The 21,617-nt window shown below is 49.5% G+C and overlaps 2 protein-coding genes across 4 annotated transcripts in view; both read left to right on the forward strand.

Moving 5' to 3' along the window:
• The window catches only part of ACSL6 (acyl-CoA synthetase long chain family member 6), a 31,690-nt gene extending 11,218 nt beyond the window's left edge, over positions 1 to 20,472 (forward strand). Inside the window, exons 1-20 of one of the 3 annotated variants that reach the window (XM_088536880.1) lie at positions 1,406 to 1,626; positions 3,041 to 3,155; positions 4,864 to 4,928; positions 5,110 to 5,211; positions 5,348 to 5,447; positions 6,042 to 6,220; positions 6,533 to 6,565; positions 7,485 to 7,536; positions 9,665 to 9,738; positions 11,165 to 11,242; positions 13,167 to 13,301; positions 14,157 to 14,291; positions 14,785 to 14,880; positions 15,391 to 15,463; positions 15,954 to 16,042; positions 16,596 to 16,712; positions 17,139 to 17,282; positions 18,181 to 18,282; positions 19,230 to 19,301; positions 19,693 to 20,472. In XM_088536880.1, the coding sequence (XP_088393006.1) occupies positions 1,432 to 1,626; positions 3,041 to 3,155; positions 4,864 to 4,928; positions 5,110 to 5,211; positions 5,348 to 5,447; positions 6,042 to 6,220; positions 6,533 to 6,565; positions 7,485 to 7,536; positions 9,665 to 9,738; positions 11,165 to 11,242; positions 13,167 to 13,301; positions 14,157 to 14,291; positions 14,785 to 14,880; positions 15,391 to 15,463; positions 15,954 to 16,042; positions 16,596 to 16,712; positions 17,139 to 17,282; positions 18,181 to 18,282; positions 19,230 to 19,301; positions 19,693 to 19,833 (2,097 nt within the window). In that variant the 5' untranslated portion in view covers positions 1,406 to 1,431 and the 3' untranslated portion in view covers positions 19,834 to 20,472. Of the gene's footprint in view, positions 1 to 1,405; positions 1,627 to 3,040; positions 3,156 to 4,863; positions 4,929 to 5,109; positions 5,212 to 5,347; positions 5,448 to 6,041; positions 6,221 to 6,532; positions 6,566 to 7,484; positions 7,537 to 9,664; positions 9,739 to 11,164; positions 11,243 to 11,295; positions 11,374 to 13,166; positions 13,302 to 14,156; positions 14,292 to 14,784; positions 14,881 to 15,390; positions 15,464 to 15,953; positions 16,043 to 16,595; positions 16,713 to 17,138; positions 17,283 to 18,180; positions 18,283 to 19,229; positions 19,357 to 19,692 lie in introns of those variants that run through there. The other 2 variants (XM_088536881.1, XM_088536882.1) reach the window with 2 other exon arrangements.
• Positions 1 to 21,617, forward strand: part of FNIP1 (folliculin interacting protein 1) — a 178,498-nt gene that overhangs the window by 84,503 nt on the left and 72,378 nt on the right. The window lies entirely within an intron of this gene.

Below are 21,617 nucleotides of genomic sequence, written 5' to 3' on the forward strand. Positions count from 1 at the left end.
TTGGTGGATAAAGCTAAACACCTGCAGGAGGTTGCTTCTAGGGTAAGGGGGTTGGATGGGGGCAGTTTTGATGAGAATCCCCTGCTGCAGTGATCAGAGCAGGACAGGGAATCTCTAGCACGACTTGGTTGGCGCTGTGGTTGTAAAAGGGAGAAGGGGGTTGGAATTACAGAATTACAGTCCCACACTTTGCAGGAGCAAAAGCACGTAAAGTTTAGCAAGGCTCTAAATAGCATTAGTGTGAGCTTGGCCGATAATCCCAATAATTGCTGAAGCCCCAGCGGTTGCACCTGATTAATTGCTTGGCATGGCAGGTCCCTGCGCGTGCCCGGAGCGCAGGGGCTGGATGATGCCTCTGGGTTCCCATTCCAGTGACGTGTTTATTCCCGGCTGCATCCGCGGGGCAGGAGGGAGAGAGGCGCCTTCCGCAGCGGTGCTGGCAGCATCCGGGTGCTCCCCGTGCTCCTGGGCTTCCCTGTGTTCCCGGTGTTCCCGCTGCCCTTTGCTCCATCTGGCTGCTCCAGCCTCCAGAGCACCAGCCTTGCCCTTTCCGCGGGTCACGGCAGGGGTTGCAGCCACTTGGGTTTCCAGGGGGCTGAAAATAGAAGGGTGGCCGCGGCACCTGGCCCGACAACCTGCCCCAAGCCCGGTGCTGGCTTAAGCAAGCGAGAAGCAGCTCCTGGGGGCCCGAGCGCAGCCAGCGCTGCCGCTGTAGCTGGAACGAAACCAGGGCTCGAGCGGCGATTTCCTGGGGGTGTCTCGGTGGTTCTGCAGAGCTTCGTGCACCCCAGCTCCGGGAGTGCATCAGCTCACAGAGCGGTGTAGCTCGCACAGGGAGTGAGCAGGGAAAGGCAGCACCCAAATTGGAGGCTCCTCCCGAGTGACCCCTGAGAAAATGCAGGGTTTGCATGGCAAGGCCTCAGCAGGAGATGCTCGGGGAAGCGTGTGTGAGGGACAGAAAACAGGAGTGTTTTTATATATGTGCTCTGCTCCAGCTAGGAGCTTTTTGCTGGGGAACTGCGGCTGCCCAGGACGCCGGGGATGGGGCTGCCCCGCAGCATGTTAGCTGTGCGCGCACTTCATCTGCAGCCCTGGTGCCGGGGAAGGTTTTGCACTGCCAGCATCCACAGATCAGACACTGCTTGGACACTGCGCAGAGGCTGAGTGGCCCCTGCACGCACGTGCCTTCCCCCGGGTTATTTCCCATTACTCTGGCGCAGCGCCCTTGGGATGCCTTGCAGCGCTCTTGGAGCGGACGTTGCAGGACTGGTCCCCATGGCATGCTGCCCACAGGCATGTGCTGCAGGGCAGGTCACAGTGCAGTTCCTGCGGGCACAAACCTCCTCTGCCCGGTGCAGGGTCCGTCCCGGCTGCCCAGCTCACCGCCTCCCTTTGGCTCTTGCAGAGTTTGCCCTGTCCGTGGCGGAGAAGATGCAAGCGCAGGACGTGCTGCGGGGCCTGCGGCTCCCCGAGCTCGACGACCTGGGCCAGCTCGTGCGCAGCCTGCCGGCCACGGCGCTCGTGGGGCTGGGCGCCTTCGCGGCCGTGCTCGCCTACTGGTTCGCGTGCCGGCCCAAGGCCGTGCAGCCGCCCTGCGACCTCACCAGGCAGTCGGCAGAGGTGGAGGTAAGAGTCGAGAGGGCCCGTGGGGTTGGGATGCTTGGAAACAGCCATGGAGGATGCCCTGGTTTATTCACAGGGCTTTCCAGGCTTTGCCTGGCATTGGGTAGGAAGTCTACGATGCTAGGGACCATTTCGCTCCGTCATTCACCTTTTTTTAAAAAAAATCAATTATTTATTTCATTTTTGTTGGCCAGTGTAACCATGCTCCAGGTCCTCATGATGGCACAGTAATCCTTGCCCTCCTCGCTGCTCTACTCTATACCTCGGGCCAGGGTGCAGCAGACCCACCACAAAGCCGTTATCCATCCATGTTGCCTGCGCCCAGAGCCTCCTAACCCTGCTGTGCTCAGCGACGCTGTGTCCACAGAACTCATACCCATCACTCACACTGCTGTTTTGTTCCCATCCTTGCCTTGAGACACTGGTGTCCCAGCGGACCCTCTGGGATCATCTATGGGGATGCGCGCCCAACATTCCCCTTTCCTTCTGCTGCTGCCTCCCTTCGGCTGCAGGCAGGTCCTGACTTCTGGATTTGCCTTCTGTGCCCATGAGGAGCTGGCAGCATCTCCTGATCTTTCTTTTTCAGCCCTGGCCCTCCTCTGTGAGTTCCCAGGAGCTACTCATTGACTTTAAATTGCCTCTTCTGGCAACAAGGAGGGCTAAGTCTGGGAGGGCAGATTTAGGGTGTTACTTGGACCCCTAAGGTTCATTTCACAAGGTCTTTGGTCCACTGCGATGCCTCCCGCGCTGCCAAGGGGTGGCAGATGGGGTTTCTTTCGATTTGGGAATCAATTCAGCCATGGGGGTAAATAAATGGGTGTTTTTCTCTCTGAGCTGGCTATGGTAGGTTCAATATGCAAAGGCTTGTTTGTTTTCTGGATTTTTCCATTTTTAGAACGTAATTACCTTCAGTTGTCCTCAGATCCTTCCATTAATATAAGATGCATTTGGACGCTTCTCTAGAGTGGAAAGGGGGTTTATTTTTAGTTTGTACAGAAAAAAATCCAGTTGTCTAAAAATGCCAGAGTTGTGGTAAGTGCATAAAGATATGGGGAGCAGTTGGCCTCTCTGGGGGTGGAGGGAGAGGAAGAAACAGTAACTGCATTAAAAGCCAAGTTTGTGTAAAAGTAGGTGCCAAAAAACTGTTTTTGTTTGCTTTACTTGCGGAGCATGAGATGTAGCTGGGTGTGCTATCAGTGCTTGTTGCAATATATGTTTTTAACAGGATGCTGAGGCAGCCTAATGAGCTTTAGGTCAGTGACGTCGGCCGCCTGAGCTCGTCCCGGCGTGTGGAGCAGCAGCTCTGCTCCTACTGGCAGCCTTGGGATGCTTTTCTGGGCTTTTTTTGTGCTTTTCTGTGCTCCTCTTTCCTCCTCTCATTGCTCCCGTTGACTCTGTGCTGCTGTGGTCCCCTCAGGGCTCAGATGGTGCACGGAGATCCGTGATAGGTGACAACGACCAGCTACTCACACACTACTACGATGACGCCAGGACCATGTACGAGGTCTTCAGAAGAGGGTTTAACATCTCTGGTGAGTGCTCCGTATGGACACGCGCGATGTGGGGATCCCTGGAGCCTCTGGAAGCGCAGGGAGTTCCGGTCCTCCCCACCCCATCCTCCATGGGTGTCCTTGGGCACTTCCACAGACTGACTCTTGTGCTCCATCAACTGTCCTTAGGAATGGAAGAGGTCTCACTGCTCTCTCACTCGTCCCTGCCACCCGTCTCGGCACCTTCCCTAGTGCTGTTTCATCCCATGGTGCATCCAGCGCTGCACGGCCCGCACCGCTCACCCAGGACAGGATATCAGAGGCGTTGGGAAGTTTCCCAATTTGTTCTCTCTTGGGGTTTAGCTGATGCTTTCACAACCATCCAGAATAGTTCCAAGGTCTCTTTTACCGATAACCAAATAATTGATTTATAAGTAATCATTATGTGTTTATAATTAGGATTATTACTCCCCATGTGCTTTGTTTTGCATTTAATGGTATTAAATTTTTCTCTGCGGTCTCGGTATCATGAGAGCTTTCTGCTGCTGTTGGCAGCAGCTTTCGCTCTCAGTCTCCTGAATCCTGCAGCATCAGCAGATCGACCCGTGCATTAGTCATCCCTGGACCACTTACAGATGTGTTCAGTGGGACTGATCCCAGCACAGGTCCCTGTGGCACTCGGCAGTGCTCTCCCTCCACTGCAGAACCTGATACTCATTCCTGCCTTTGCATCCTGTATTGTCATCAATGATTACTTTTTATGCCTCAAAAGCATAGTGTTTTAAAGAAACCTGGTTAAGGGGCTCTGGCAGAAGCCCTTTAGGAAGTGAATCACTCCGTATCTGACCCTACTTGCTGATGTGACTGATGAGACCTTGGGAGAGTCCTCGTACCTTGTGAGATGCCATGTCCCACACCAAAAGCTTCCCCATTATATCAATGCCTACTTGTGCTCTGCTGCTCGTGATATTCATCTTGGTCATTAGAAGATCCAGTGAACTCTCACGTTGGTCCTGCAAAGTAGACAAGTTTGTGTCCTAAGTGTCCTCCGGCCTTACCGTGCTTAGGCCCTAGGACAATGTTTTGGATAAGCTTGCTCTGGGGTCCTCAAGCACCTGCCTGTTATTTGCATGTCCTGGTTTGAACACTCCGATTTCCTTGTCATATTACTATTTTCAGAGCCACCAAAAGGCTTGCTGGTGCTGCAGTTCTCTGCACTGTGCTGCTACGTTAAAGGCAGTATATAAATAGCTCGATGGATGCATGGAGGAATGGATCCTGGGCAGATAAATGCAGATAGCAAATTAATTAAACTTCTCAAATACACTTCCTGGCATGTAGGGCTACATATAATCTTACTCTCCTCTGGAGTGGGCATTGATATTAATAGTAGTTTTCACTTTGAAGTATTTAAATCAAAGGGCAGCTAGAGCAGCAGGAGCTCGTACTTGGGATGAAAGCGTTCACCAGACGGCAATGATCATGCTGTCTTAGGGGAAATACGTTGTAATAAGGCTGTTTCTGTGCAAATTGCTACCGTACTCTCTGCAACTGCAAGATGGGGCTTGACACCAAATTGGGAAGTCCCAGGAGCCGGTCTCCCCTTACGCCAAGCTGTCTTGCCCGGGTTTGATGGCCCTTGAGGGGTGCTTTGCCTCCGAGGTGAGAGATGACCTTGGTAACGGGGCATTTGTGCATCAGTGCTTGTCACCATCCCCATGACTTGGAAATCTCTGCTTGTGTCTTCTAGAGAACGGCCCCTGCCTGGGATTCAGGAAACCCAAGCAGCCCTACCAGTGGTTGTCCTACAGAGAGGTGAGCTTGGAGCGAGTTCTTCCCACAGGCTCCCCTGCTAGTTCCATCCTTCCCGAGCCGAGGGATGGACTTGTAAGGTGGATTTTTGCAGTAAGAACTGGATGGCCTGGGGTCACCTTTGCTTAGTTTCCACCTGCTCGTATTCCTCGTTTTATGTTTTTATTTTCCTTTCAACTTCCAGGTCTTTGAAAGAGCCGAAGCCTTGGGTTCAGGCTTGCTTCAGCAGGGATGCAAACCATGCCCAGAGCAGTTTATTGGAGTCTTTGCTCAAAACCGCCCCGAGGTGAGAGAGTTTCAGTCCAACTGCATGCTCTTAACAGTGTTACTGACCCGAGAGCTTGCTTTATATGTTAAGTTTGCTCTCAGATGTGTTAGATCTATTGCCGCTGCCTCCTTCTTACTCTTGGTTTTGGATGCAGTGGATCATTTCTGAGCTGGCTTGCTACACTTATTCCATGGTGGTGGTTCCCCTGTACGACACCTTGGGGCCTGGAGCCATCCGGTACATCATCAACACAGGTAAGAAGGACATAAAGACAACACAGGGTTGCTGTCATGTGCAATGGTTCATCATCTTCCCCTTTCCCAAGAGCTGTTCTTGCTCATCAAGAGTTTTTGGCTAGCTGACTGTGTAGTACTTCAGTGCCCTACTGCAGGACTCCTTTCTCTTAACCAGTTATTCTCAGTGTTTAAGAATTTTTCTCTTTCATTCATTCTTGCATTCTGTATGTCTGTGGCAGGACAAATCAGGTATCTTTGGTTGTTCTATATCATCTGTTCACACTTCAGAGGCAACAGGCCAGTGCCACCCTGTTCTTCCTTGCAATATTTGGTCTCCTAGAAGACCCACAGGCTCTTGCAAAGCGCTTGGTCTGAGATTTTGGTATTGAGCTAAACCCCAGAGTATTTGCAGCCACCAGCTGCACGTTCAGAGATGGTTTTTGTTAGGTGAAATTGTAGTGTCATTTCTAAAAGGAATGCTTATTGCATTCCTGGATCTCTGCTGCAAGTCTGGAGTGAGTATTTAAGCTGATGTGCTAGTGCCGAACCAGCAGCCATGCTGCATGGAGCAAAGATTTACTGAGACCCAGGTGTTTGGATGCTTTCTTCCAGCGGACATTTCCACGGTCATCTGTGACAAGCCAGAAAAGGCCCGGGTTCTCCTGGACCATGTGGAGAAGCAGGAAACGCCGGGGCTCAGCAACATCATCCTGATGGACCCGCTCGAGAAGGAGCTGCAGGAGCGAGGGGCGCGCTGCGGCGTGCGCGTCCAGGCCATGCGCGACGTGGAGGCGAGTTCCTCCGGCCTCCTCTTTTCCCCGGGCTTCGCAGCTCCTGCCGCAAAATATCCCGGGACTTGTGAATTGGGACGGGTGGATGTAGGTTTGGGGATCAAACCGCACGTCAGGGGAGCTCGTCCCCATCCGTGTGGCTGTGCAGATAGTGCAGCTCGCGAGTGCTGGCCTCTCCATGCCCTTTGCCACGTGTCCTGCTCCACAGAGGCAGCCCAGGTCCTGGCCAGTGTTGCAGCCCATGCAGTCAGCTGTTGATTTTTCCCGTTCTGGGTGAAAATGGAAGTAATTTTTCACTTTCCTCTCTTTCAGGAGCGTGGCCGTGAGTGCCGACACGTCCCTGTGGTGAGTTCAGTCGTGCCGCCTTCGCGTTTGTAATGAACTGATCGGTTTGTGTCTATGCCCTGAGACAAGAGCCACCCGTGCTGCTGCCTAGCCCGGGGTGCCAGCGGGGACGGATCTGGGGACCGTTCGTCGGCATCGCCCTGGTCCTGGCAGCAGAGCCCAACACGGGCTGTGTTCATCCGTAAGCTTTGCCGGGGATGCTCGAGCAAGAGATGGGCGCTCGGCGCGTCTGCGCCCTGCTCCCTGGCCCTTCTTGGCAGGGAGATTAGCACGGTGCAAGTATTTACATGCATTTAGTATTTGTATTTAATGTTGGAGTACTTGTATTTATTGTGTGTTAAGTATTTGTTCAATGCAAGTAAAGGTCCTTGGTTTTCCTCTGTACACAAAACCAATGTTATGTGCTGTATGAACCCCCAGGCGTGTCACCAATAGCGAATGGCATATTTAAGAAGAAATTCCAAATGGCCATATATAAACCATAAATATCATCCATTGCTGTTATCAAATATCTGTGTTTAGCAAACACAGTTTGTTACTGCAGCCTGTGTGAATGAGTTTCCATCTCTAAAAGGGACACATTAATAATCAATAGTATTGAATACATTGCAATTGAATGCAATAGTTTGGGGTTTTTGTGTGCAGGATCTGCGACTCAAATGTTTCATCAAAGTCTTGTGATACTACAGATGGAGTGAAACGTAAGGGGGAAATGGAGTCTTATTGATTGAAGAAACCTGATAGAAAGAGCTTTATGATGGTCTTTTGTATCTGCCAAGGGAAATGAAAGTTTTTATGGCAGATTTGAAATATAAGTGTTTGATTTTTAAGTTGCAACATTTGCATTCATTACAACATTTTGCCTGACTGTACTGCATTGCACTGATGAGCTTTTCCCATCTTCCTTGTGCATTTCTAGCCTCCTCGGCCAGAAGATCTGTCAATCGTCTGTTTTACTAGTGGCACAACAGGTAAAAGTACAAGCATTTTAATCATGAAGTTTTAGAACAGATTAGCAATTAATTACTAGCATCACCTCAGTATGTGCAAATAGACTGTTATGCTGACACACAGCAACGGTATTTGTATGCATATTTTAATATTTAAATGTGTGTATATATGTACATATGTTTCAGTAGCTATGCAAATTAAAACAGTGGTATTTTTATTTTTGACTAGAATTCTGGCATACGTTTTGGCAGGGTGATTTTGCGTTTGTCTGGAAATCCTCCCATGTTCTCTGGGCTCTTGCTTTCCCCTCTTGCAGTGCAGACACGGAATGTGTGATTGACTGTGTTTTATCTTCTGCCATCTTAAAAAAGAAAGGAAAATGCTGGTGCCCAGCACTGCACTCCCTGTTTCCTAACCGCTCCCAGTCCCCAGCTGCCCGCGGTGCCTGGGTCTCTCACTGCTTGCAGGAGTTTCATGCTCTCAAGGACGTGGCTCTGCCTAAGATCTACCAAGAAGTGCTGAAAGCAGAGACTGGGTGTGCAGAGAGCACACACACGCAGGATGGTTTTGCCCCTTTGGGCATCGTTTTTGCTTTGCTGCGGGGTTCTGGGTGCCTGAGGGTGCCCGGCAGCGGCTGCGTGCTGGTGGAGATGTCCTTGCTCAAGTCTGAAGCCGTCCGAGTGCAGCTCTGCATTCACTAGAGAGCGAGCAGCTGGAAATGTAAAGTTGGAAGCAGTTTTAGCTGCTTGCAATAAGCTCGGGGGTGCATCTTAATGTGTGTTTTCCCACGTGGTTGATGGGCTCGGATGTCTGGATGCCTTCAAAGGGTGAAAGGAGAGATCATATCACAGGCTCGGCTCTCACTGGTGTTTTGAGCATCATCAGGACTCAGAAAGGAGCCACTTACAGAGGTGCTGCCCCAAATGTACAACCCTGCTGCTCCTGGGAAAGGAGCTGCGTTTCCTGGAATGAAGAATATCTAACTTAGAGAAGATCAGTGACCCTCTTCTTTTTCTTTTTTTCCTTAAAGAAAAAGCACTTTTACTACAACTTTTCTCTCTGAGAGTGCTAAATTCTGGGGTAGGCCTGGAGGCCAAGAGCAGCGATTTGGTCACATCACATCCCCAAAGAGTTCGAAGAGCTAAAGAAGGTCAAGACTTGCTGGAATCGCCTAGCCCAGCCCCCAAAATGCTGGTTCCCCATCCTGGCATGGCTTGTGCTGGATTTCTCCAAAAGGAGGGTTATCCTGGCTCTGAGAATGACAGCTCTGCTTCCAAACCTCTGACGTCGAGGACTTATGCTATGGGCAGGAAGTGGAGGGAGGAGAGGGCTGTGCCTGCAGGCAAGCCGCGGTCATCGGGGCAGAGCTACTGGGTCACCCCAGTTTGCACTAGGAGCTATGAGGAGTCCCTAGAAAGGCAGCAAACTTGTTTTGAGGCCCAGGAGGCCACATCTGCCAGGGCATCCCTGGAGGCTGCGGCCTGGGGCACCCATGAGCGGTGCTCTGTGTCGCGGGGTCTCCCGAGCGCGCTGGTGATGGAGAGAATCCTGAGCAATTGGGGCAGCTCCTCCGCTTGGCATGCCGGGCAGGAGCGTCTGCCTGGGCTCCACTTGTGAGGTCTGGAAGAGGATGAGGAGAAGTGAGGCCGAGATTGCTCTTGGGGTGCTGGGCTGATTTGGACCTGTTGATTTCAGTGATTTGACGATGCTCGGAGTGGCGAATGCCAAAATTCACACTGTGTCCCAAATGCCCCGTTCCTGTGCAATAAAGGTGGGCAATGGTTGGTGTTTGTGCTTGGGCTGCTGTTCAGTTCTCCAAGGGACTGGGCAGAGAGCAGGTCTAAGCGTGTCCCTCACAAGGGCCCCTCTACTCTGCCAGTGCTGGTACTGAGGATTCTGTCTGCTACAGCCCCAAGGGCCCTTTTGGGACCATCTGTTATTTGTTTTCTACCTTCATTCATTGAGTATGGTAAGACCTGCCTCTACTAGATGTTACTGCACAGAAAAATGACTGTGAAAAATGCATAAATTTTAAAACTCTGAGAACTTGAAAATATGTTCTACCCTTTAACTTTTTTCTCTTTTCCAAGCTGTAGGAGATCCAGCTGCCGGTGGCCTTTAGCAGCGGTGCTCTCTGTTTCCTTGCAGGCAACCCCAAGGGCGTCATGCTGACCCACGGCAACGTGGTCGCGGACTTCTCAGGCTTCCTCAAAGTGACCGAGGTGAATAACCGCGACGCAGCAGGGCCGGCCCTGGCGCCGAGCCGGAGCGGGGCCGCACGCGCGGCTCCATCCCGCGCCGCTCCGTCCCGCGGGGGCTCCATCCCGCGCGGCTCCGTCGGGAAGCGCCGGGGGAGCTTGGCCGGAGCTCCCGGGGACCACGTAACTCGCCTTGCACGGCTGCAGCTGGGCTCCTGCAGGAGAGCGGCACCCGCTCTGAGGTGCCTCCAGCATCTGTTTGGAAGCCTTATGCATCCGAAGTATGTATACATACAATATACATATGAGAACACACAGCTATTGGCAAGAACAGTTAATTTATTGACTCTAAAGTGTGTTGCAGCTGGGCTTCTGTGTGTTTTAACAAACACAGCACTGACCAGGTAAATGGATATCTAACGTGCATAATGTGTTTTCTGCAATGTGTAAGCTGCTGTTCAGAAGCCAGGGGCAGAAGTGCTGCAGCACAGCCCACAAGGGATTATTACCTAGTACCTAGTAAAGACACAGAATGTATTTTTACATAGTAAACAGGCAATTATAGAATGCAGAAATATCCACATGGGAGGCACAGCTAATTACACTGCACCTGCTTTCCTCTTATGGACAATGCAGGAAACATCGCAGTCTTAATCCTTGATTTCTCTGAGATTTCCAGGCCCCCCTTTTTAAACAAACTTGGACGTGGGATATGACAGGCCCCGCTGGGCTGGCGCGTGTCAGTGCTTGCTGGACTGTGACACGCCATGTCCATGGCCAAGCCACCCCAGGAAGCAATGCCCAGCATCAAAGGTGCAAAGGCCTTGGAAGAAATATCAGTGAATAATACCCACAGCAGAAAAATCCTGTGGATTTGCTGTTTACCTACTTCTGTGCCAGTTTTGATTAGCTCAGTGTTTTTAAGTGGAACATTTTTTTTTAATTAACTTAGAGCTTTATCGTAATGCTGTTTTCAAATGCCAAGAAGACACTTTGATTTTTAATGTGTTTAGCAGCACAACCAGATCATATTTGCCAACTGTGAAATGCTGCTAAATGACATTGTTCTGGTTTAATGGAAACCAAAGGGTTTTACGGGAGGGCACTTCAGAGGGTGCCAGGCAGAGGCTGGAGCTTGTGCAGAGCTGGCGCTAGCAAAGCTCCCGCACTCGCAGACCAGGCGCCGATCTGGAGCCGAGTGTCAATGCATCTTGATGCAGGTTGTCACCTAGACCAGCAGCTCCGTGAGCTTTGGGGTGGCCGGGTGCTGCTCTGTATCTTGCTCCTCTTGGCTAACGCGGCTCCATCGCCGCCGCTGCTCCCCTTCCCTCGCGCTCCGCTGCCCCGCGCTCCTCCTCCGCCGCTTCTCCGCTCGGCGTCTCACGGCTCTCTCGTTGTCTTCCTGTCAGTGTTTTCTTTCCTTTCTGTCTCCCATGCCCCTGGCCTGCAGAAAGTGATCTTTCCGAGACAGGACGATGTGCTCATCTCCTTCCTGCCTCTGGCTCACATGTTTGAGAGGGTGATCCAGGTAAGCAGCGCCGCTGCTGACGAGCCCCGCGGGGCTCCTCTGCTTTCTTCCAGAGTCAGTTGGCTCCCACTAGCGCAGAGGTGCACGTTTCCTATTTGCCCCTAGCACACATGTTTGAGCGAATGGTGCAGGTAAGGCCTGAGCGGCTGTGGAAATCCTCCCTTTACACCCCAAACATGAAACCAACTAAGTAGTAAATAACCAGCAGTAGCTTGTAAACTAAAAAAATAAAAAAGACTTGTCCTGCAGAAGTGCCTTGGGTACCATGCCAGGGATGGGATCTGATTTGAAAAGCAATTTTCTTTTTTATGGATAAGACATGTGGTAATTTGTGCAGAAATGATGCATTTTGCAAGTCAGATGAGATGATCGCATCGGTTCTGGAAGCTGTGAGCTGAGAACCAAGTCCGTACATGAGGGCTAGATCTCATAGAGTGACAGCTCCACGCTTTCCCAGGCAGGGCAGTTTGGGGCTGAAAGATGCTTTTTGAGTCAGAGCAGCTCTGAATTTGAACCTCCCACCTCTTAGTAGTGCCTGTGCCAGAAGCAATTCATTCTGCCGAGCAGAACGCTTGCAAATTGGAAGTGAAAGTCTGTGGCAGATCTGGAGAGCAGCAGCCCAGCGGATTCTCACTCGTACGTCTAGCTGTAACAGGCAAGTTGGTCAGGATCCCACTGCTGCTCAGGCCAAGTGCTTTGCCAGCAGCCAGGAAGAGAATGATTTAAAAAGCCACCTGATGGGAAGAAAAAGTGGTGGAGATGCCTGGAAATGCCTCCTTGCACGGGGTGCAGTGGTAATGCAAGGGAGAGGCCTCCCAAGCCTTCAGTGTGAAGCATGTTCAGGTTTATCCTCTCTGCTGAAAATACTATAAAGATTTTTCCAAAGGGATAAAAAGTAATTTTCAAAGTTATTTAGAACAGCAGGCACTGAGTCAGCTTCCCTTACTTTAGCCAATGCCAGGGCTAATTTTATCTGCAACTGGCAGATAAAATTATGCAGAGATTTCTAGTAGTTATTTGTAATCCCCAATGACCATAGAGGGACTATTTTTTCCCACTTTTCACACATGTGCACATGCAGTGTAGGATACGAATTTGGCAGAGTGATAGTGGTTAAACCCAGAGCACGTGTAAAATTCCCGTGCTTCCAGTCCATGGAGAAGCATTTTCCTGGCAGTAATAAAGCCATGGGCCCATTCAGGTTAACGTAGGTTTTTAGGAGCAACCCAAAAAGAGCTCAGTGTTTCTTAGGGCATTTTGAATTGCCCTAATGATTTGTGGAGAAAACGCTGCCAAAAAGCATTGGTGTTCTCCGTCTGCATCTTGCAAAGCTCAAAAGTATGTGTGTGCGGTCTGCACAGTCTCATGCATCCACTTCTCTTCTGATTTGGTTGAAAAGTGGCCTTTTTTTTCCTTTCCAAATTTGTGACTTCCAGATGTCAAAGCAGGTTCCCATTCCCGGGGTGCGGAGCCAGGCACTGCACTGCTGACGTAGTCTGTGTTGTTACATTTAAACAGAACTAAACATTAACACTAACCTCCCAAACCGGGCTGCTGCTCGTGATGCCGCTCCATGTCTCCGTACAAGCAGCAGGTCTTTGCTCCGTGAGCCGCTCCGGCAGGTCCCAGCCCAGCCAGGATCCCTCCGTCCCCGGGTGCAGGGATGCAGGGAAAACCTCTCATCCTGACGCCTCCGCATCCTTGTTCTTGCAGGGACAGCGGCAAATTTGGTGGGTGCTACATTCCCCATCCCAACAGGTTTCCCAGTGGAGGTTCCTGTTGAGTGCAAAACATGCTGTCACCTTCGTGTCCCCTTGGAGAGGCGCTTGGTGCCTGCGCCGAGCAGCAGCCTGGCCGGGGCCGCGCGGCGGGGCCGGCCCTGCCGGGCAGGGATGCTCCAGCCGCTGCCTTTTCTCCCTGCCAGTCCGTCGTGTACTGCCACGGGGGGCGGATCGGCTTCTTCCAAGGGGACATCCGGCTGCTGTCGGACGACATGAAGGCGCTGCGCCCGACCATCTTCCCCGTGGTGCCGCGGCTCCTCAACAGGATGTACGACAAGGTGAGAGGAACCTCGTGCTTTCTGCACTGATGAGGCTTGTCGCCCACTTGTGCTTCTCCAACAGCATTCCCACTGCATTCCCGTAGCATTCCCACAACACTCACGGTCCTTCCCAGGGGTCCTGCCTGGTTGCAAACATGTTCTTGTCCTGCTGCTGCTGACCTTGCCAAGGATGAGGAGTTTCCACCTCCAAAAAGCATCATCAAAGCTGGGTGTACTAAGAGCTTTTGTGCTTCAGGCCCCTTTGGAGCTTTCCCCTGTCCTGGGTGGCAGTGGCAGGTCCAGGTCCCCGTGAGCAGCCCTTGGAGGGTTGGGAATGTGGTGCAGGCTTCGCACCCAGAAGTTTTTAAAACAAGAGACGGTCCAGAAGGGTGTTTAAGGCTCACATGCCTGGTCACTGTGTCAAGTCAGTTTGGCCAACAGGGAATATTTGTTCCTTGGCAGATGAATCCCGTAGAGATGGGCCTAGGCAAAAGCTGCTGATAGTTTTTTTTTTTTTTTTTTTTTTTTTTTTTTTTCCCCAATTCAGGCCTGTTTGGATCTGGGCTTGGTGCTTTATCAGAGAGATGGGCACCAGGGGCTTCTCATTTGCACGGGTGTCTGACGAGACCTCGGTGCCCATAGCAGATAAGCCCACGGGATGTGGGCCATGCATATCTGGCAGCTAGTTAAAGCCTGATACTTTTTCCCCCAAAAAGAACAGTCCACACAGCAGCAAACAGAGCGGCACAAGCAGAGACAGTGCGAGTAAAGTCACAGTGTCGCCTTATTTAAGTGTATCGCTAAGACCGCGGTACCCACTGGGCACGGGGAGCCCAACTTGCTCTCTGCTCTGTCTCCGGCCCGGCCCTGCAGATCTTCAGCCAGGCGGACACCCCGCTGAAGCGCTGGATGCTGGAATTTGCAGCCAAGCGGAAGAAGGCCGAAGTTCACAACGGCATCATCAGGAACGACAGCCTGTGGGACAAGATCTTCTTCAATAAGATACAGGTAAGGGCTATCAGTAAATACAGGTGAGACACGAGGCAGTAATGCTGGAGCCAGAGACGGGAAGGTCCTGCTGCACACCATTCACCTCTGTGGTCAAAAAGTGGTTAAATTGGCTTCTCGCTGGGCTTTCCAGGCACTGTGCTGCCCTGGGAGGCTCCAATTGCTTCATTTTTTGTGATCGGATGAGTTATGTGAAGATGCGCTGCTGTATTTCCAACTAAAGAAATGGAGTGTAGCAGAGAGCTGGGAGTTGGCATGGGGCTGGCCAGCACCCAGGTAGATTTGGGGGTTTTATTTTTTTCCTTAAAAATAATTTAGAAAAAGGAAATAAAGGGGGGCACCCCGCATGCTCCCACTGGCGGAGGAGCAGTTCATCCGGGCATCCTTCCCGTGGGAGACAGGAATGTGCTGTATTTATTCTGTCCATAATGTTGTTATTGCTCGTAGCGTTTAGCTGCCGGCCCGTGACCGCTGTGCTCTGCTCCGTCCGCAGGCGAGCCTGGGCGGCTGCGTGCGCATGATCGTGACGGGCGCTGCGCCCGCGTCGCCGGCGGTGCTGGGCTTCCTGCGCGCTGCGCTCGGCTGCCAGGTGCGTGGGGACATCCCGGGGCGCCGGCATCCCGCGCTCGCCTCCCGCGAGGTGCGCGCGGCGCTGCTATTGCATGGAATGGCCCCAAAAAAGCGGAGATCCGTCCCCGCCATCCCCAGCACGTGCCCGAATAAAGATGCTAAAGGAGAGATGTTGGTGCCTTGGTGACGCCGAGTTAATTCTGGCCTTAGCTGCGGGAAAATCAGCACCTCCAGGTGCCAGCGTCACCCGCTTAAAGACCTCAGCTGTCTCCTTCCCTCTTCCTAGGAAGCCTTGCACTAGTTTTAATGAAAAGGCCTCACTCAAAAGCCTAAAATTAGTGAAAATGGGTATGTTTTCAAAAGATTCCCCAAGTAAGCGGTTTTGCTCGTTGCATAGTGCATTGCTTGGCTCCAAAGCTCGTTGTCACCCTTATCCTCACCCTGCTGTGCCACACAGGCAGTCACCAGAGTTTTTGCTGTGTAACAATGAAATATTGTGTAGGTTTCAAGGTGCATGTTTCTTTGCCAGGTGTACGAGGGTTATGGGCAAACCGAATGCACCGCCGGCTGCACCTTCACCACCCCCGGGGACTGGACATCAGGTACCTGGTCCCTCCTGCCCTTGCCAGAGGAAGAGAAATGCACGTTTCTTTGGAAATCTCTTCACTGCAATGTCACAGGGTGTTATGCAGCCCTGGCTGTTGGGTGAATGATTGTAAGGCAGTGTAATGCTCTTGAAAATACCACTAGTCCCAAATAAATCCATATGGATAAGATGTTATTGTGCAAGTTTGCCTGCAAAGGTTTGGAATCAACCCTTGAGCGATGCAGTTTGCAATAAGATCACCCTGTGCTGTTTGCCTTGTCTGGGTTACTAGTCTTGCTGGATTTACGATAAATTTGTCATATTGAATATTGCACCATTATAGTTCACAACCTTAGCTGAGGAGCTTGCTTCTGCTCACAGGCACAGCTGCTGCAAGAACACCCAGCCTCACCGGGGGCATCCACAAGGTGCAAGCAACTAATAATGAAATACTAATTACTGGTTATGGGAGAGATGACAAATGAGTTACTAACTTTGATTTCCAGGTCATGTTGGAGCCCCTCTGCCCTGTAATTTGATCAGACTGACGGACGCGGAGGAATTGAATTACTTTGCTTCCAAGGGAGAAGGAGAGGTAGCAACTCGTGTTTCTGTATAGCCATTTCTTGGCAGTTAACACTGTGCTAGGCTGCAGGGAAAGCAGCATTTTAGCTTTTTTGGAAGCATGGTTGTGGAGGTGTTCTGCATGACAGCGAGGAAAGGGAAACTGCAATAGAGCAATAATTATATAGTAATTAACCAGGGGGTATAACAGAGCTTCCACCCATGTCTATATCTAATTACTTTAAAAAATGCTCAGCTAAGGACAGCTGAACTGCTGCTGTTTGTGCACTGCTGCTATTTCTATATTGCACACAATTTAAGGTTCCTGCAATAATGTACTTTGCTTGTGCCAGATGGACAAAAATCAACTACAGATAAATCAGTTTTGCATCCCTGCTTCATGAATCCATTAGCGTGAAAAAAAATCTGTAGCTTGTTTTATACATTTTGCATTTTAAGTTTAATAGAGCCCAGTCATTATGAAATCAATAACTAAAATATTTAAATTTTAATGAATTACTCTTTGAACTTGTATTAATTTATGACAAAATAGTAATTTATTAGCATCTCTGACTATTTTGCAGATATGTGTGAAAGGACCAAACGTTTTCAAGGGTTATCTAAAAGATGAAGAGAAGACGACTGAAGCGCTGGATGAGGAAGGCTGGCTTCACACGGGAGACATAGGGAAATGGTTACCTGTGCGTGCCGCTCATATGATTACTTCTTATGGGACTTAATTTTTGAACTTTTGCACTGAAAAAAAATCAGTTTACTTAAGAGAGTATTTTATAGTTGAAAATGCCATTTGTTTTAAGAAACTATTTTATGAAATTATTTTAAGAAGTTTTTTATATCTTTTTGCTGGCCCTATTTTCCAATTGAAAATTGTTCAGCATGTTGCTGAACAACCTGCCACTAACACTCTTCATTTCGTATTTTCAAATGCATGAAAATTTATATTCACGCTTGTTCTTGCACTGGACACTTAGCACATGCTGGCAGAGGGCTGCGTTTCTCAACTCTATCATTATCTCTTTAATGTGAGGGAGGTGGAGGGGCAGGCTGGGCTGAGTCTCTGGGGTTAAATAACATCTCTGGGAACTCTTATTTCTTTCTCCTAACAGAATGGGACTCTTAAAATTATTGATCGGAAAAAGCATATATTTAAACTTGCTCAGGGAGAATATATTGCGCCGGAGAAGATTGAGAATATCTATATCCGCAGTGACCCCGTTGCCCAGATATATGTCCATGGAGACAGCTTGCAGGTAAAAATAAACCTCTCAAAAGCTTCAGTTCTTATTCTTTGCTTTTAAAACCATTCAGATTGTTAAGGCAAATCAAAGAACCCCAAAGGGAACATGCACGTGGCGCAGGCCACATTTTTTGCCCTGACGTCTCTTTTCTGCTCTTGAGCTGGCTGCTGGCTGTCTAGGAAGTGACTCTAAGCACCTTAAGGATATTGTGGCCAAAGAGTAAGTCTTTACATTTGTTTTGGCATCATTTTTCAGATCTCTACCACTCTCCTTGGCCATGGTCACTCTTTGGATCTCTATCACTCTCCATAGCCATGGCCACTCTTCAGGTCTCTGCTGCTGTCCTTGGCCATGGCCACTCTTTGGGTCTCTGCTGCTGTCCTTGGCCACGGTGCCTGAAGCAAACCAGGCAAAAGTGAGGCTGCCGCTGCTCGGTGCCGGCTGCTTCCCATTTTGCTCAGTCTCACCCCATTTTTTCCACAGCGCTCCCTCACGAGACTGCAGCCACATGTTGGGCCCATCCTCAGGCAGGAGGCCCTATGCTGGTGGTGTCTATGTGCTGTTCTGTGGAAAGGGGAGGTTTAGGCCCTTACTGAGACACAGACTATGAAACCATAACTTTTTAGAAGCAGAAGAGCTCCAAGAGTAAGCACTAGTAGCAGTTTGGTCCCCAGGGGTGGTTGTCCCTCCAAGCAGAGGGTGACCTGAAGCCCTTGGTTACTGGAGGCACTGGGACCACTTCCTTTGGGCAGTGCCGTGGTCTCTGAGCATGGAGAGGGCCAGCCTGGAAAGCCCAGCAAGCAGAGGTCTGCATGGGAGCAAACTCGTCAGGACTAATTAGTCACATCAGCAAATTGCCTTAGGTGTGGTGCTCAGGCTTCAGCTGAAGCTCACTTTCCTTCACCCACAGGCCTTTCTGGTGGGAATTGTAGTACCCGATTCGGAAGTTATGCCAGGCTGGGCCAAGAAGAGAGGATTTGATGGAACCTACGGAGACCTCTGCAAAAACAAGGTTTGTCCTCATATCGTCTGTGCGCACCGCAGACGGTTCCCTGCATAGCCCAGCTAAAGGCAGCCTTTGTTATTAATGATCCCCCTGTCAAGGGCTATTTCTTCATGGAAAATTAACCCCAGTAGAGCAATCTCTTAAGCAGGATTAACCTGGATACGGGGACGTGTGCCGGCTGGCCCCAGCAGGTCATCGCTGCCCTAGGCCGGCTGGGAGCCGAGTTCCGTACAGGGACAGCGGGATGTGGTGAACGCTCCCCCAGGCCCTGCTTTATGATGGAGTTAGGCAACATACCCTCCTCTGCATGTTTAATTAGCAGTTAACTGTAATTACAAGAAATGACAACTATGAAACAATGGGATGCTCAGTAAAGAAGAAAAGAAAATGAGCAAGGCATGTCTAAACTCCCTAATTTGTTCCTATTTGTATAGATTCAGTAATCATTGGCCAATAAAAGGTTCATCTTTATATCTCTAGCAAATGATTGAACCTTTCCCTAGCATAAAATCCACATCTAAAAAAAATCCCATGAAAAATAACATCCTTCAGGTTTCATTGAATTCAGTTAATGATATAAGTATTACTATACAAATGACAAGTTACAGAGGTTAAAGCATCTTCAGCCCCATCACTGAGTGCTGATTCCATGCAATGAGCCCACCTGCATTGGTGGGAAACAATTCTGCCTCTGAAAGCAGAGGGGGGACTGCAAATTTAGACATTCAGCCTTTACTTTCTCACATTGAAAATATCAGCCTTACATTTCAGAGAAAAGAGCAGCATTGCACTTATTTGAACATTTTAAAACCATTTAATTTTTTTATTTAAGTTCTCAATAATGCACTTGAACTTTGCTCAGAAAACTGTTTTCTTCCTGACAAGTGTTGTTTTTTTGCTATGTAAAGTTGTTTCTTGATTATTTCATGGAGAATGTGTGTGTTTTAACCCAGGAACTACGGCAAGCAATAATGGAAGATATGGTCCGGCTAGGTAAGGAGAGTGGACTTCACTCCTTTGAGCAGGTAAAATGAAACAACTAATGTATTTTCTACTGTGGTCAGGCATGTACTTTGTCCATTTGTAGTGAATGGAGATTTGTTAGCATTTGTTATTGTAATCACATACAATGTTTTCTAAAAGAGAGCCTTAATGCTGTCAAGTTGTAAATGTTCCTTTGAATAATATACCCTGGGATTCTGCTTCCAATTAGGCTGGAAATTCAAATTAAATTTAGTGTAAATTTTGGGTGCAGAGGTAATAACCCACTCCAGGGACATGGGCAACCTCCCTGGTTTGATAACTAGTGGGCAAAATAAATATCTGCAGGACTCTGATTCTTCTCCTGTATATTGAAAGCAAGTGACACCCCTGCCTGGTATTCTCCGCTGAAACTATTTTCCTTCTTTATTTTAGGTCAAAGGCATTTACATTCACTCCGATATGTTCTCAGTGCAGAACGGTTTGTTGACGCCTACACTGAAGGCTAAGAGACCAGAGCTAAGGGTTTACTTCAAAAAGCAGATCGAAGAGCTATATTCAAGCATCTCCATCTGAAGTGGTGGGAGGACTCCTGGAAAGAGCGGGTTTTGCAGCTGCGCTAGCAAAACGCTCCAAAGTACCGAGCCGGAACGGCCCACCGCAATGGATAAGCACCTGAATCTTATCCTTGAGCCTTTCAGCGCTCCAGGATTTCACCACTAACCATAATTTCCATTTTCCTCCTCTTTATTTTTTTTCATCAGGAGTGGATACAGTCTGTTTTTATTCTATGTACACAGTAGGAGACTACTAAAAGTTACGATCAATACCTGCAAAATACACAGAAATTTCAATTCCATGACCAAGTAAATTACAGAAACTTACTAGTAACTACAAATGTTTCTGATTAAACAGAGAGAAGAATTTTGGGGATGTCTGCTGGTAGTTGACTGTATATAACTTAATAGATTAGGAACTAAAATTGCTGATAATTCAATAATGTGGTCTACCTCAAACAAGCAGTGATTCATGGAGCAAGTCTGTTTTCCCTGATCTGGAACTTTGAGATGGATTTTGGTTTATACATTAAGTTTTTATATGCTGCAGAATATAAATTATGTTTATTTGATTTAATCACTAATGAGCTAACTAACAATGGGAATAAAAACGGGAGCAGATCTCCTGGTATTTGTACTTAACAGGCCTCTTAGTATACTCTACTTAAAGGAAAAGGCCAGATTAGCATCACCGTGGAACAAAAGCGCGTTAGGAAGCTGTAGGTTACCATTCCCTCTATTTCCTTTTCATCCCAGCTCAGTTTATACGTGGCTGCTGCTTTTTCATTAGGGCTACACATGGACATCAGGACTACTCACACTGGGACTGTGGCTAAAGCATTGCTGGCTCCGCAGCAGCTTCCTCTGGGAATGCAAGAAAGCGAAGGAACTGCCCTGGAGAACTGTGTGCCCATGAGCCCGCACTCCCTGCGTGTTCCCCGTCCCCTGGCACTTCTTAATGTGCTGCTAGGCCTGGGCAGCCCTGGGAGACCCGCTCCCTTCCAGAGGCAGCCGTAAAGATAAGAAGCACAAGGTGATTTTGCATGGGACTTGGCAAAACAAGCGTGTTTTGGAGAAAGGCTCCCGCCCGCCGAAGCACAGCGTGGAGGGCAACCCTTGGGATGGACAGCGAGGGCAGCTGCTCCCCGAGGCCAGGCTGGGAGCAAGGTGAAGCATCAGCCAGGCGAAAACGCGGAATTCGGAGCCAGCGAAGCCTTTGGGAAGGGGCAAGTCCCCGTGGGACGGGAGCAGACCGCGGTGCTCCGTCCTGACGCGCGGCGCGGCACCAGACTGCGCGAGCCGGGCAGCTTGCGTCTCCGGGCTGCGGCTGCCGCCTTCTGCTAACCAGGGTCTGAGGGGTCTGTGTGTTTCAATAGCTGCTGTTCGTTGCACCAGTGCATACTAGCATGGAGCCCTGCCTGCTACATCTTTGCTAGGGCAGAGAAAGCACATTTACCTGCTCTCTTAGGCTGGAATCCATTGTAGACCTTTGAAGTTAATTTTGATTAATAATTTAATCTTTATCTCTTATTTTCCCTCCGAAATTCCATTGCATGCTTTTAAGGAAAAAAAAATAAATTGATGTGTTGGTTTTACACGAAGACTGATTATTGCAGTAATTTTGGAACAAAATAATACAAAGGAAGCTTGTTAACATAATCACTCGCATAAAGGAAGTGGTGATTGATTAACGACCTATGGAAGCATCACCGTGAATCCCTTCTACGCCTGACTCTTCACTGGCTTCCTGCGGAATCATTCCCACTGCTCCAAAGCACATAAGAAACACCATGGCTGTGATCT

This window comes from Tinamus guttatus, unplaced genomic scaffold, assembly GCF_059628265.1.
Source record: "Tinamus guttatus ecotype Peru unplaced genomic scaffold, ASM5962826v1 Tinamus_guttatus_pri_ptg000710l, whole genome shotgun sequence".
NCBI lineage: Eukaryota > Metazoa > Chordata > Aves > Tinamiformes > Tinamidae > Tinamus > Tinamus guttatus.